This window comes from Podarcis liolepis, assembly GCF_965112155.1.
Source record: "Podarcis liolepis genome assembly, chromosome: 2".
Lineage (NCBI taxonomy): Eukaryota > Metazoa > Chordata > Lepidosauria > Squamata > Lacertidae > Podarcis > Podarcis liolepis.
The window spans coordinates 31,786,541-31,799,902 of NC_139555.1; the positions used below are offsets into that span (position 1 = coordinate 31,786,541).

A 13,362-nucleotide genomic window follows, 5' to 3' on the forward strand; every position below is an offset into this window, starting at 1 on the left:
CTCTTTAAAGATGTTTATTGGTCATATACAAAATAAAGAATGCTTCATATCAACAAACATACACTATATACATAAATAAATTAACAACACCTCCACTGGGGCTGTGGCAACAAATCCCCAACAGTTATCAGATATCTACAGATTGAAAAAGGACAATAATTTAGCAATAAATACTGATTAATTCATTGGGCTCTCCCATTGTATAGAAGAGCCCCAGGACTTGACAATATGCTATTACACCCCTGGCACATAGAATTAATTAATCTCCAGTTTTATTAGCTTTGGAGATTGAGGTTATTTATTTATTTATTTATTTATCAAAATACTCCTCTTCCCCCCTTTTTAAGAAACATTTTAAAGCAGCAGTGTATTTCTTATATCAATATGTTGTAAGGACTATCCTCAACATCTGGAGGGTGGGGAGGAAAAGTCCTTAGCCCGTCTCATTAAGTGCTCTGAATATTCTTATTTGTATTGTTTTTCTCCATAATATTCCATTTTGGCAAAGGGTGTAATAAACTCAGAACAAACTGCAGGTGAGGGCAAGAGCAATGACAAGTAGGATTTGCTTTGGAACTCTCTGAAGATAACCCCCCTTGCCTTAGCCAGACAGTAACATACCTTCATTGGGGAAGAGGAGACTATTCACTTCAACTGCTCAGTGTTCATACAGGTGACAACCACAAGTGTCCGGAGCTTGTATACATCAGATAGCAGGAGAGGAAAACATAAATCCTCATCTCTTGGAAGAACCTGCCTGACGTTCACAGCAAGACTGCCATGAGATACTGTCCTGGTCTCTCAACATGGGGAAGAACCTCTGTTTTAGCAGCCACAGCTACCTGCTACTGCAGGTATCAAAGAAAGCAGCAATGTTATCAAACAGGAAATGACCTTCCTGTGCATTAGCATTTTTTCTGACAAAATATAGCTTGAGACATCAGGAAGGTGTGTGTGTGTGTGAGAGAGAGAGAGAGAGAAAGAGGGGCTGTCAATAAGTGCTTGCGTTTTCCAGTGGAAGGGAAGGCAAGATGCCGCTGGAGCTCAGCTACAATTCTGAGTGCAGCTTCATCAATACACAGGATGCCAATCCTGTTTAAAGGTAACATATGAAGAAAGCGTAGAATCATAGACTTGGAAGGAACCTCAAAAGTCATCTAGTCCTACCCCCTGCCAAGGCCAACTTGCAACATCTCTGGAGTGTGCCAAGGGCACAAGAGATGCAAAAAGGAACATCTGACACAAGGAATGCATGACTTTTAAGCATGAATGCATGTGATGTGTGTGTCCATGTATCTATGCACTCACACACTCACAGCTATCCAACCTGAGGGCACATTCCCCATGCGCAAACGCTGAGCGATCCCCACCCATGCCTAAGTGTCAAATACCCTAGTCCTAGCCTGCAGTCTTGCTTGCTTTTTCCAAAGCAAAATAATTGTTCCATAATCAAAGAGATCACTTTTACACAATTCACCACGACATAAAACAAGCCCCCCTCCCCCTCCCCGCCACAAGCCAGCCACATGTGGGCGGAATTATACTTCACGTACTTGCTCTGCAGCTAAGTAGAAAGCAAAGCTCCCCACCTGTTGCATCAAACAAAATGCCCCATAATAAAAAAGGAGAAATAAACACACAACACCCTTCACAGCAGAAAAACCAAACAAACAAGCACCTCGAAAACAAGAACCATCACACTCCGAATTCTATATACCAGAAAGAGAAATCAAGGGGAAGGGCTTGAGAGGGGCACCTGGGATGGAAAGAACTCATAAACAGTAGGAGACGGACTGAAACTGGGTGAAGGAAGATGGGAGGTTTGAAGGGCCCCTTGAGTGTTGGAAGATTCATCACTTTCATTTCAATCCTTCCCACTTTCCAAAGCCAGAACATGCCTGATAACACACCTGCTGTATTCAAGGTGATGCACCTGCAACTTCTTCCAACAAACCCAGCTGTGGACAGCGTCTCGCCTCTTTAGGCCTCGGAAAGTGCATGAGTTGCAACTCTAGAGGAGAGACTTTCAGTAGAAGCCCTTCTTGCTATCTTAGATCTAGATGGAAACAGCAGACAACCCATTAAGAGGAAGCAGCAAGGGAAGCCCGGCCAACTCCAGCAAGCTGTTAAGAACTGTTCTGGACAATATGTCCATGAAAAGAGTCAACAAGGTTTGTTGAAAAGAAACTTCTACCCCAGAAAGACAGCCCCACTCAATCACTTTCTCATACAAGCTGTGTTTAAATATCAAAGTTACCACCAAAGGTGTCGTCGCCCTGCTTTCCATGGAGCAGTATACAGTACAGAGAAGCACACCAATGCCAATGGAGAGGCAGGTGGAGGTCAGACAGCTGGCATTCAAGAGTTGTTGCTCATCAAGGGAGCATGGCAGCCCATGGAACTGCCCTTCACGTGACTCTCAAAAGCCAGCTATGACGTGACCTAAGATTTCACTTCACACACACACCCCACCTCTCGCTTGTCAGTTTGGTGACCAGGAAACCCAAGTTACATGCTATTGTGGTTTCTCAGTTTGACAAGTTTGCATAAATATTGCTTCCTCAGATTACAACTGTTTGGTTTTCACAGAATTTGGATTTCTTTGGCAAGGACTAGAAAATGGAAGGCAATTAGGGGAAGAAAATATGCACAGCTTGAAGATGGGAGGGAAAGGTGTACAGAGAGGTAGAAGGATTAAAAAACAATAAAAGGTAGGACAGCTCTGGACCCAGCAATCCTACATAATCAATCCTCCAATGGTTTCTAAACCTTTTAAACCAGGAGTGAGAGAGATAAATCCCTGGAGCCTTACCAGACCTTACAAGCTCACATCAGACCCACAGCAGCCCTAACATACCCCATACAATTCAATCTTTTTCAGGTCGGACACCTAACAGCCTTAGTAGGGGAAAGGTGTTGCCTTGCCAATAGCAGCCCCTTACCTATTCTTTCTAAATATGCAGTATGGAGTAGCCAATATGTTTTTTGGTGGAATCTCCAGCAAAGCTAAGTGTACATCCACACCAGAGCTCTTTTGTGATTTAACCCCACCCCACCACGCTCTTTTTCCATTTGCTCTTCCTTGTTCCTGTACTGCCAACTGCATATTTGCAGTCTACACATTCAAAAGACAGCAGAAAAGCACCCCAGGTTGCCATGTCGAAAGAATGGTTGCGATATTTACAAGAACCACTGGTGGTAGAGAGCAGCCCTGTCTTTACATTGCAAACAGCAAGCTTGCAGTTGGAAAGAGCTCAAGAAGAGGACTTTCGACAACTAATCCTCATTTAAAGCTTTGTTTCTTTCTTGCACCTAGGAGATGTTCTAGGCAGTGAAATTCTCACACTGAGTGGGTTATTCGGAAGATGACTCCGGGGAATTAATTTTCAGCAAACTGAGATGGAAAAAACATTTTCAGTGGAAATTGTTGAGTGCTGTCCCTGGGTATCTGCTGGGTAGGAATTTGGCCCTTCAGCTTATACGAATTTGACCTCCTTGCTTCAAAATTGGCCATGAAGTTTTTCTCTTTAGCCGTGAAGGCCAAATCTAGTAGAATGTCAGTTTGAAAGGCCACCGGATTCTGTACTTCCCAGCCTGAGCTATGCAAGTTTCTCGATCCTGCTGGCAATATCGTAACAGCTGGAGGATTCTAGTTTCTGCCAATTATAGTGCTATTCTTATGCTGCTTCAGTCAAGATTTCTGAACGTGGTCTTGACTAGGACTCACTAGCTGTGCTTGCTCTGAAGAACACTGTTTTCTAGGCAAAGCCCCAAGTTTTAAGCGCACACCTAGAGAGACAGCCTGACAAATATATACTGCCAAAGTCCCAACATGCTGCTCTTGATAATGGGATGACCACCTGCTCCCTGTGAACCAAACACTTCTGGGTAGCAGCACAGAAGGCAGGGCAACTCCTCCTCTCAGAAAAGAGCAGGCTGTCAGAAGGTTCTCCTTTGGAGAACCTCGTGACCAGGCTTCCAACACCACTTTATGAGTACCCAGAAAATAAATAGTAAAGCTGGATTTTCCTGGGTCACACTGGCAATCACACATTCATGAATCTCTATGGAGTTTCCATTGGCGCTTCCCAAGTACTTCTCAACATGCCCAAGAATAGAAAACAACAGCCAGGAGGTAAGTTGATGGTAGCATTGACAGCAAAATCATTCTTCCCAAGGAATGAACCTAGATGTATGCAGCCTGTGGCCCAACCCTAGGAAATACTGGAGTTAGTTACATTGCCAGCTCCACTAACTGATTCATGTTGCTGCAGCGTGGGCAGTGGCCTCCTCTAACCAACCTTTTTTACATGTTGGGACTGACCATTGGAGACCCAGTATCCACAGGAAAGCAAACTCTGTGATGCAAAGTGGCATGGGGAAGGCAAGAGTGTCTGCCAGTTATAATTTATGCCAGGCACAGGCAAACTCGGCCCTCCAGATGTTTTTTGGGACTACAACTCCCATCATCCCTGACCACTGGTCCTGTTAGCTAGGGATGATGGGAGCTGTAGTCCCAAAACAACTGGAGGGCCGAGTTTGCCTATGCCTGATTTATTCAGTTTCAGCAACACCCTAGAAGAGCCAATTTACCTCAGACTTCAGCAGCCGAGGAAGTGAGGCCATCATAAACAGATAAACCTTCTAATGAGAGGATCGTCAGAAGGTCATTGGGAAATGCCCAAGAAAGCCCTGCCCTCAGCCCAGGAAAAGCAAAAAAAAGAATGCTCACAGGACATCCACACAGCAAAGATGGCCATTGGCACCATCACATCACAGCGCCACACAAGACCTCAGAGCACAGACAACTAAACACAACAGGAGCACAAAAGAAGCGGGTGAGGAGTTCAAGAATAAGTCACTTTTGGTACAATTGCAAAAAGATATCAAACAGGACTAGCCTTTTTTTGTCTCCCCCCCCCCCACATTATTTATAAATAAAAGTCTGATAACTCTTTATAAAAAACAACCTTGGAGCCACAAAGACTTAGCGAGAAACTTTTAAAATTTGCTTTTCTTTTTCTTTTCTTTTAAATTAGCAAAGTCTCCAGGAATATGACAGTCAAATATTCTCACCCTTCTCAGGTTAAAAAGGAGACTATTAAATCCAAGTTGTTCATCCAGTTTTAGTTTTGAGACTTAGATCATTTAAGAATTCTTTCAAATGAATGTTTCTCTCTTAAATAAAGGGCTATTTAAAACCACATAGACTTGTGTAAACCATCACACTAGAGACACTTGATACTCTCCAAACACAGGAAACAACTAGTGATTTTGGTCTTGTTCAGTGCAACACATTAGGCACAAAACCGGCCTGTAGTCACCAGGGTAGAACCTGCCTTTTACCTGACAGGCAGGCTACAACAGTGCCCATTCCTGGCTCCTTTCCCTTCTCAGCAGCACAGACACCAGGAAACTGCAGTTTTGCCCCTTCCCTCCCCTTTTAGGAAAAGTCCTAAGGAATCCCACCTTTAAACATAAAAGGCGCAACTAGATGTTAATATAAACATGGTTACACAAACTACCCCCATTATAGCCACTGATACCAAGCAATTTACAAGCAGCAGACTGGACAGCTGACACACAACCCTGGAAGAATGGTATAAGTCATCACTGACAGCAGGTCTTCCAACTTTCTATGACCTCTGCCCTCCCCCCTTTGGGCGATTTCTCTCCCCAAGAATTTATTCCATGCTGCTGAGAATCTCTTTGGCTAGAGTACCGAGGTCCTTCAGTCTCTGTCCCCAGAATACCTCTGGGTGGAAGGTTCTGCTCACACAGAAGGGTTGCATTACCATCAGTCACACCAACCAGAACAAAGCTAAAAACAAAGGGACTGCAGTGACAAGCAGGCCAGCGTGTGCCTGTGTGGGCTAGGCCATCTGGGAGAGGGTTGTGCTTTGGGGATTCCGGATGAGCTTTGTGCCTAACTGCCCTGCACACACAAGCCCAGGCAGTGCTCCTTTCACTAAGACCGGGCGTCCGTTTTGGATTTCACTATTGTGATGACGCTGGTGGTGGCAACCTTGCCGGGCACAAGGGGCCCCATGCTGGCGGCAAGGGGGCCCCGGGCAGGGGTGACAGGGCTCCGGGCCACGGTCCGGGCGAAGTTCTGCAGCGCCTCGTACTTGGAGCGCAGGGCATCAAGTTCCATTTTCATGCTGGCATTCTCCGAGGCCAGTTTCTCCACCTCCTGCTGAAGTTCTGCCTTCTGCTTCTCCAGCTCCTCCTTCTGTGTCACCCTCTTGACACGGCAGCTAGCGGCGTAACCCCTGTTCTTCAGGGTCCGCCGGCGTTGCTTTAGCTGGATGATCTCCTCCTTGGACAAGCCCCGCAGATGCTGGTTCAGCTCCCGCACAGACATGGTCACCAGCTCTTCATCTGTCAAGCTGGTCCCATTCTCACCTGGCTCCCGCTTCACCTGTGGGGACACAGAAGGGAACACATGTATCACGGGAGCTCTGGTAGTGTCCACGGACGGCTCAGCCCCACTCGTGCCCCATTACCTTCAAGGCTTTGTTTCCTTTGTTGGGGGTCGTCATAACACGCAAGCCTTCACAGTCAGATTCTGCAAGAAAAGAGAATGGCCAGAGGTCACTATCCAACTCAAGATCCTGTGCCCTCATTTACAGATCTCTACTTATCTGGCTCAGGAACCAGGCAGGGAAGTGGGCAGGGCTCCCTGCTGGAACAAATCCCTATGCGCTCCACGCAGCATGAACCAAACAGAGAGACTTACAACAGCTCCTTGCCACCTCTGTCCCTACCAGCCCCACAGTTCTCTATAATACATGAAGGCAAATGGCAGGGGGGAAATTAAGAACCCTGGGAGGAGCCAGAGCAGGATGAAGCCACATTTAAAAATAGCCTGGCAGCCAGGGTCCTGCACGCCTGTGCCGAGCCAGTCATGCTGACTCAGCATACTAACAGCCTTGCTTACAGCACATGCTTCGTAGTATAACCAAGCAGGAGAGTTGTCGCCCAAGAGGCTTGCAAGGGAACCAGCCTGTCTCTCTTTCCATGACTGGGCTGAAAGCTACAGGAGCTACGATGACACCCCATAAACTAGAGAGTTTGTGTGGGAGCAGTCTTCATAAATACTCCCTATGACAGAAGCTGGTGCATATGAATTGACCCAACCTGTCTCAAGTGTTTCTTTGTCTGGGAAACTGAATAGCAAGACACAGCGGGTGGCAGGCAGGGAGAAGAAGGAATGATAGGGAGCATATAGGCTCCTGGAAAACTGCCCCTAAGGGACTCAACATTTGGGAGCCATTTTTGGGTTGGAGGAAATGCACAAGTGTGTGTGTGTGTGTGTGTGTGTGTGTGAGAGAGAGAGAGAGAGAGAGAGAGAGAGAGAGAGAGAGAGAAAGAAAGAAAGAAAGAAAGAAAGAAAGAAAGAAAGAAACTGGACAGTTAGTAGATGGGGTTCAAATAAATAAATAATAATAAGACTACAAATTCTAGAAGATACATCCAGCATAGGCAATGTTTAGGAATTATGGGAGTTGTAGTACAGGGTGCAAGATTAGGAAAGGCTGGCTTACTGGCTTCATGTCACTATGTTCTAAGCTTCCAGAATGTGTGTCGCTAGGGAAATCTATGCCAAATGCAACTTTTTTAAAAAAAAGTTTAAAGATTCTCAAGATTCCAGCAATTATGATTTCAGAAATAAGCCTGGGAAGTGTAATCAGGTTTTTATAGTTAAAGCTCAGGAAATCAGAAGGCAAATTAAAGAACCCACACTGATTATACTTTTACATTTAGTAATTTTACATCCATTGTGTTAGTCTAGCGAGAATAAAATTCAGCGTTGCAATGCCAGAATTCACAAGACACATGGGACAGCAAGTACATTTGCAAGCAAATTTTTACTGCCGAGTACATTATTAGAATGTTCTTTTTGAAACCAGCAGACAAAAGTGGATTCATAAAAAAGACATCACATACAGACATGCCTTGGTGTAGCTGTCGGTATAAGCCAGAACAGTCCACCACATATCACAAACAAAAAAGAAAGCAGAATCCTGTAATGCTACTCTTAAGGCTTAATCTGGAACTTTATGCAACACTAGTAATGTTCTGCTGCAGAAGATCTGGGATTACAGCAAGAGATGAGTCGTGTCTTACAGGTCACACGCATCCCCAAAATGCACACACACTAGGCATCATAAATACTATACCTTTGGCTACTTGTCTGGAATAGTTCAGAAGCCACGGTTTTTCCCTAAGCAAGAAGAAAATCTGCTGGTGTGGCCAAGACTGTTTCAGGGACAGAGGAGTCACTATGTGCATCCAGACAGGGATGTTTTTACATCCACCTCCCACCAGGCACATCATCAGCACTTACATGGCATAATAAATGCCTCTCCCACACAGCCCATGTTCTTGTTTGTTAAATGCATAAAACATCAGTTCACATTTATAGCAGAGAATTAAGACAAGCTAGTGTCAGCAAAAGCCAAGGAACGGTCCCCCAGCAGCACCCCCAGAAGGGATGGCTTCAGCGCTTTCCAAGATCACTAATAGGCCAGCAACAACTCTGATATTCCTAGAGCACCGAAAACTGCTGACAAGCAAAGTGCTTATGCCCAAAGGATATGGCTGTGGTCACTGATTAAAGGCTTACTGCACACTAACACAGTGGGTCCCAACTGTCTTACTAGAGGGACCTACCAACTTATTTTTGTCTTTAAAACTGACAAGTAGGTTCCAAACAATTACTGATCTTGAAGGAAAATACACTTAGCTTGCTGCACTATAACATCCAAAACCTGATTGCAGGCAGTATTGGGACTCGCCATTTGGGAGTCAGCATTCTAAAAATACATGGGGGGAAGAGACATTAATTGCTAGTTAAGTTTTTTAATTCAGAGAATAGACTAGGAGGAACACAGTATTGCCATCCCCCAAAACACAATTTGCAACAGAGCAAAGGCTTCCCTCTGTCATCACGGTAATGCTTTAAAAAATCATGTTCTTTCAATACTGGTAAAATAAATGCTACAGAATGCACAAGTATGCCTCTCAACAGTATATGCTTTCATTTTTCTGACTTTGCTCCATTTAAAAACCATGTGCAGTTATAGGTCTCCAGCAGCAGAACTGTAAACGAAAGTCCCCCACTCACTGAATAGCCACAGTACTAGAACTGATAATCCAAACACAATCTCCTTCTTCCGTTGCAGGATTTTCTTTTAAGACATGTGAGAATGTATTAGGCATCACTGCAAGCATTCATGTGAGAGTGATCTGAACATTTCTAAAGTACAGAAACTGCTTAAGCAAAGACCCATCATACGTTTGTAAATCCAGCAGAACTAAGGAAATAATAAGATTCACCATGCCAAGTATAAGTGATGCTCCACAGATATCCCAGGAAAGAGATACTTAGTGGGAGAGTAAATACGCTTAGTGCCCTGCCCAGCCAACTCAAAAATGTCTTTCATAGGGCAAGTCCAGGACTCTAATACAATGTCTAGAGATCAATGTTTAGAATGTGAAGTTACTTATTATAATCTGGGAAGAGAAGAGATGACATAAATGATGTCTGGAAATAATCTTTAGTGCTCATAGTTCTCTTTCATTGCACAGGAAATTATTGGGGAAGTCTATGTTGTGAGAAAAAGATGAGACACAGCAAAAAAAAACCTCAGGTCACTCTGATGGGTCAAAGCATGAAGATACTTGAACTCATCTTTGTATATGAGACTTAGGCATCTTAGTTTCATCAGAAGGAGTAATGTGTGCTGCGTCTCTGCCTAGGACAAGCACAACTTTCATTACTAGAAAGATTTTAAAAGGCCAAAAGAGGGCAGTCAAGAAGTGGAATCCCCACCAAACTTAGCGTGTTCTGTACCCAGCATAAATTGGGATGGCACCAGACCCTTCTACAGTCCTGACTTGCTGGCCACAGAAGGACTTATTAGCATCATGCAAGGAGGACGGCCAGAGATAACTGGCATCCAGACAGAGACAAACTTGGTCTAACTCCCCAGACTGCTGATTTCTCAGCTTTTTGACAGCTTCTCGAAGAAAGATCACACTGGAAAGTGCCAAGTGCGACGGCTGCAAAGGGAAAAAGTGCAACCTCGACACATTTTGCCAAGCTCAAAAGGCCTGCACTCAGCACAAGCACCGCCAATTCTTCGCTCACAACAGAGCTGACAGCAGAGCGCATGATTCAACACAGGCCCCATTCTCAACATTCCTGATTCACAGAGCTGTGCCATCAAACTAGTGTAAACATGGTGACGTCACCCATTCCAGGAGCAGAGACAGCCCCATCAGAGGAGGCCCAGCTGCAAGGGATGAGAAAGGAGATGGGCATGACGAGAACAGCAACGGGAGGCTTTTCAACAGGTGAAGTATGAACAGTACTTTCAACACTACACTGTACATATCTGCAAGTATACGACTTTCATGTGTTTTATGAGGGCTTGTCTATATATAACTTCTCACTTATGGAAGATTTAACCTGAAAGTAGATGCTTACCCAGTTAAGACTTCAAGAAACATAGAGTCACTAGAGAATTCTGTCTCCTCAAAGCAGACATGACTGGCCCCAGCAATATCCCCACTATGCTTAGAAAGTGCCTCAGAACTGCTGTTTACACAAGTTTTCTTCTTACTCAGCAGAACTGAAGGGGACCAAAAATCAGTAACCTGACCTCTTCCTACCAGACTGCCAGACTCCTTAGTTATGATCACTGAGGAGCTCATCATATTTATAATTACAGTAAAACTGAGCTTGCTCATCTCTCTCCACACCTTTGAATCATTATTTTCAAGTACTGTACAATGCTTCTAGACAAGGCACATCTATTTTGCTTCCTATTTGCCACAAGCTTTGTAAGTCACTGCAATTATCTAAATATCCAAGGGATAATACATTGTCCAGGTTGCCATGTCAGACACCCAGAATGAGAATCAAGACAGCTGTTCATCATCACCTATCCTGCTACAATGAGACCAAGAAAGAGACATGCTACGCATCAGTCTGTTAGGAACACTAGGTTTGAAGTATCCTTTTACAGAGAATGGAATCAGACTAGATTAACTTTCTCTGTCCTTCTAACATTACCATTTTAGAATTAGAATCAGTTTGTGGAGATCTCCGTCAAAAGGACATCAAACCGCAGCTAGCTATTGTCACACAAACCATCTCCATATAATCACAATCTAAATATCTATGACATACTGATTAAGTTGCCCAGTCCCCAGTAGCCAAGCCGCTCTCAAACTGGCAGAGGACAGATTGCCCTCCAGAGTTGTGGCTGTAGACGATAGCATGCTTCAGCTAGCTTCACTGTGGGAACTTCACACAAGGGACTCAGGGTAGGACAGCATGCACTTGTTGCACAGACGTGCTCCATTATACAAATCAAGCAGAGCTGTGCAGGCACAAACAAGGGAATCTGCATCGCTGTGCCCTTCCCACTTCAGTGTGACAGCATGCCAAGCACCTTCACAGAGTCCTTGAGGACATCGTGCCTGTCTGACAAAGACGGCATAGACAAGGAGCAGCAATTTCCATAAAAGTATTCAGGAACTACCATTTTACAAAGTCTATAAAGCTAGCCAAAACAGTAAAGTTAAGACCTACATGTACAGAGAGAGTGAGCACTGAGGACATGTGAGCAGACAGGGCAAACATACATACTGATATAAATCTACAAGCACTTAGGAATGGGTCTCTCACACAAGTTCTGCCAAGTAACCCTTTTTCTCTCTCTCCCTCATACACACACACACCCCCCCACATACAGTTACTTCTGTCCTAATGCACATAAACTGCACATGGATATACACTGTATGACATATGCTCAGAAAGCTACAGTTGTCACAACATTTTGAATGCAGGCAAAATACAGACAAGTAGCAGAGAGGAAGAATCTCAGGTGAATCCCCTTCCCAACCATCTCCTGAACTTGCACCCTTCTCTGCCTTATCACCCAGTGAGAAAGTGAGTCAGCAAGTCACCCTCTCTCCCCCAGCTAACCCTTTTGACAGGTCCCATCAGCCGGTCAGCCCCTACCTCCCTTTGTGCAGCATATACCTAGTGGTGACCTCATGTTGATGAGTCAGCAGTGTCTGGGCTCTGCACACAGCAGGCTGTGCCAGGGGATGCAATGGGGTGATTTAGATCCCCCCTCCAATCCCGAATACTCTCTACATTTCCCCCTTCCTGTGCCCCACCCCACATAGACTCACTCTTTCCCCCACCCAGACACCTGATGAGTCAGCACGGCAAGCCCTTTAACATTAGCAGACATGGCTGCACATCCCTGGAGACACACACAAGTGTGTAGGGAGCAGCTTCCCCCCCCCCCCACTCTAGGACTCTAGGCAGGGGAGAGGGCGCACCTGCCCGAAGAAACGGAATAATAAGGTGCCCAACTACTTTTTCATCCCCACTACTTGAGAAGCAAACTCAACAACAATAAGGATCGAGGCAAAACCGGGGGTGGGGTGGCAATGGCATTTCTCTCCTTCTAACGACAGCGGTGGGGAAATAAATACGGCCACCCACGCCGCAGAAACCCCTCAGAAGGAAAGAAAGGGGGGAAGCCACCCACCCATCTGTCAGCAACAGAAAATGAAGTCAACGAGCAGAGGAGAAGAAAGGAGGTGGGGAAACGAAGATCGGCTGCTGAAATACGGAAGCCCGCTCACCTAGACCCACCTATCCCTCCCCCCACACTATATTATCATTATCTCTCTCTCTCTCTCATACACACACACACCCGAGCGCGCCAGAACATTCCCGGGTGGAAATTGGGGAGGGGGGCCCATGCTCCTGTCAACATAAGTCTCCACCTACATTGCAAGAGTCGCTTCTTCAGATAATAATCATGAAAATAAATAAACACCGTGGAGCGAGAAACGCTGAACTCCACGGCGCCCGAAATTCCCGGGCGCAATTGGAGAGCGAGAGGCAGGGCTCCCCTTAAAAAGACCCCCCTCCCCGCTTCTATGTCAGACGCGCGCCCCCCCGCGCTTATTAATGCTCGCTCTCTCCCTCCCTCCCTCGTGGAGAAGGGGGGGGTGGCGGCGCTGGCTTGCCTTCCTCCCTCTTCCCCCAAAGGTGGAACCGGGCACCCCAGGCCGCCCGCGCAGTCTCTCACCCTCTCCGCTCGGTGCCGCCGGGGGAGGGGGGGAGCCGGGGCGGGGAGGGGGGGAGGCCGCCACGCAGAGAGGGACCGAGAGTCCGGGGTCCGCCGCTGCCGCCGCTCACGGACACGTCACGTGATGTTTGGGTCACGTGCCTCCATTCATGAAGCCGTTCGGTGCAACCGCCCCGAGCCTTAAAGGGGAGGCGCCCGGAGGTTTCCCCCTCCGACGGTTCAAGATAGACGTTCT

General features: G+C 46.0%; 1 protein-coding gene across 5 annotated transcripts; it reads right to left on the reverse strand.

The window, feature by feature from the left end:
* On the reverse strand, positions 1-13,303 carry MAFG (MAF bZIP transcription factor G). 5 transcript variants are annotated; one of them, XR_014522053.1, is made up of 4 exons: positions 13,128-13,303; positions 6,507-6,568; positions 4,820-6,421; positions 1-4,454 (listed from the first exon to the last, which is right to left on the reverse strand). XR_014522053.1 is itself a non-coding variant. In XM_083487038.1 (3 exons), exons 2-3 carry the CDS (start codon positions 6,540-6,542, stop codon positions 5,969-5,971), a joined length of 489 nt encoding a protein of 162 aa, XP_083343164.1. In that variant the 5' UTR covers positions 6,543-6,568; positions 13,128-13,303; the 3' UTR covers positions 1-5,968. The 5 variants fall into 5 exon arrangements, 4 of the variants coding, with proteins under 4 accessions (XP_083343164.1, XP_083343166.1, XP_083343163.1 ...); XM_083487038.1 differs by having other exon boundaries at positions 1-6,421; XM_083487040.1 differs by lacking the exon at positions 13,128-13,303 and adding an exon at positions 12,824-12,977 and having other exon boundaries at positions 1-6,421.
* Positions 13,304-13,362: the final 59 nt, after the last annotated feature.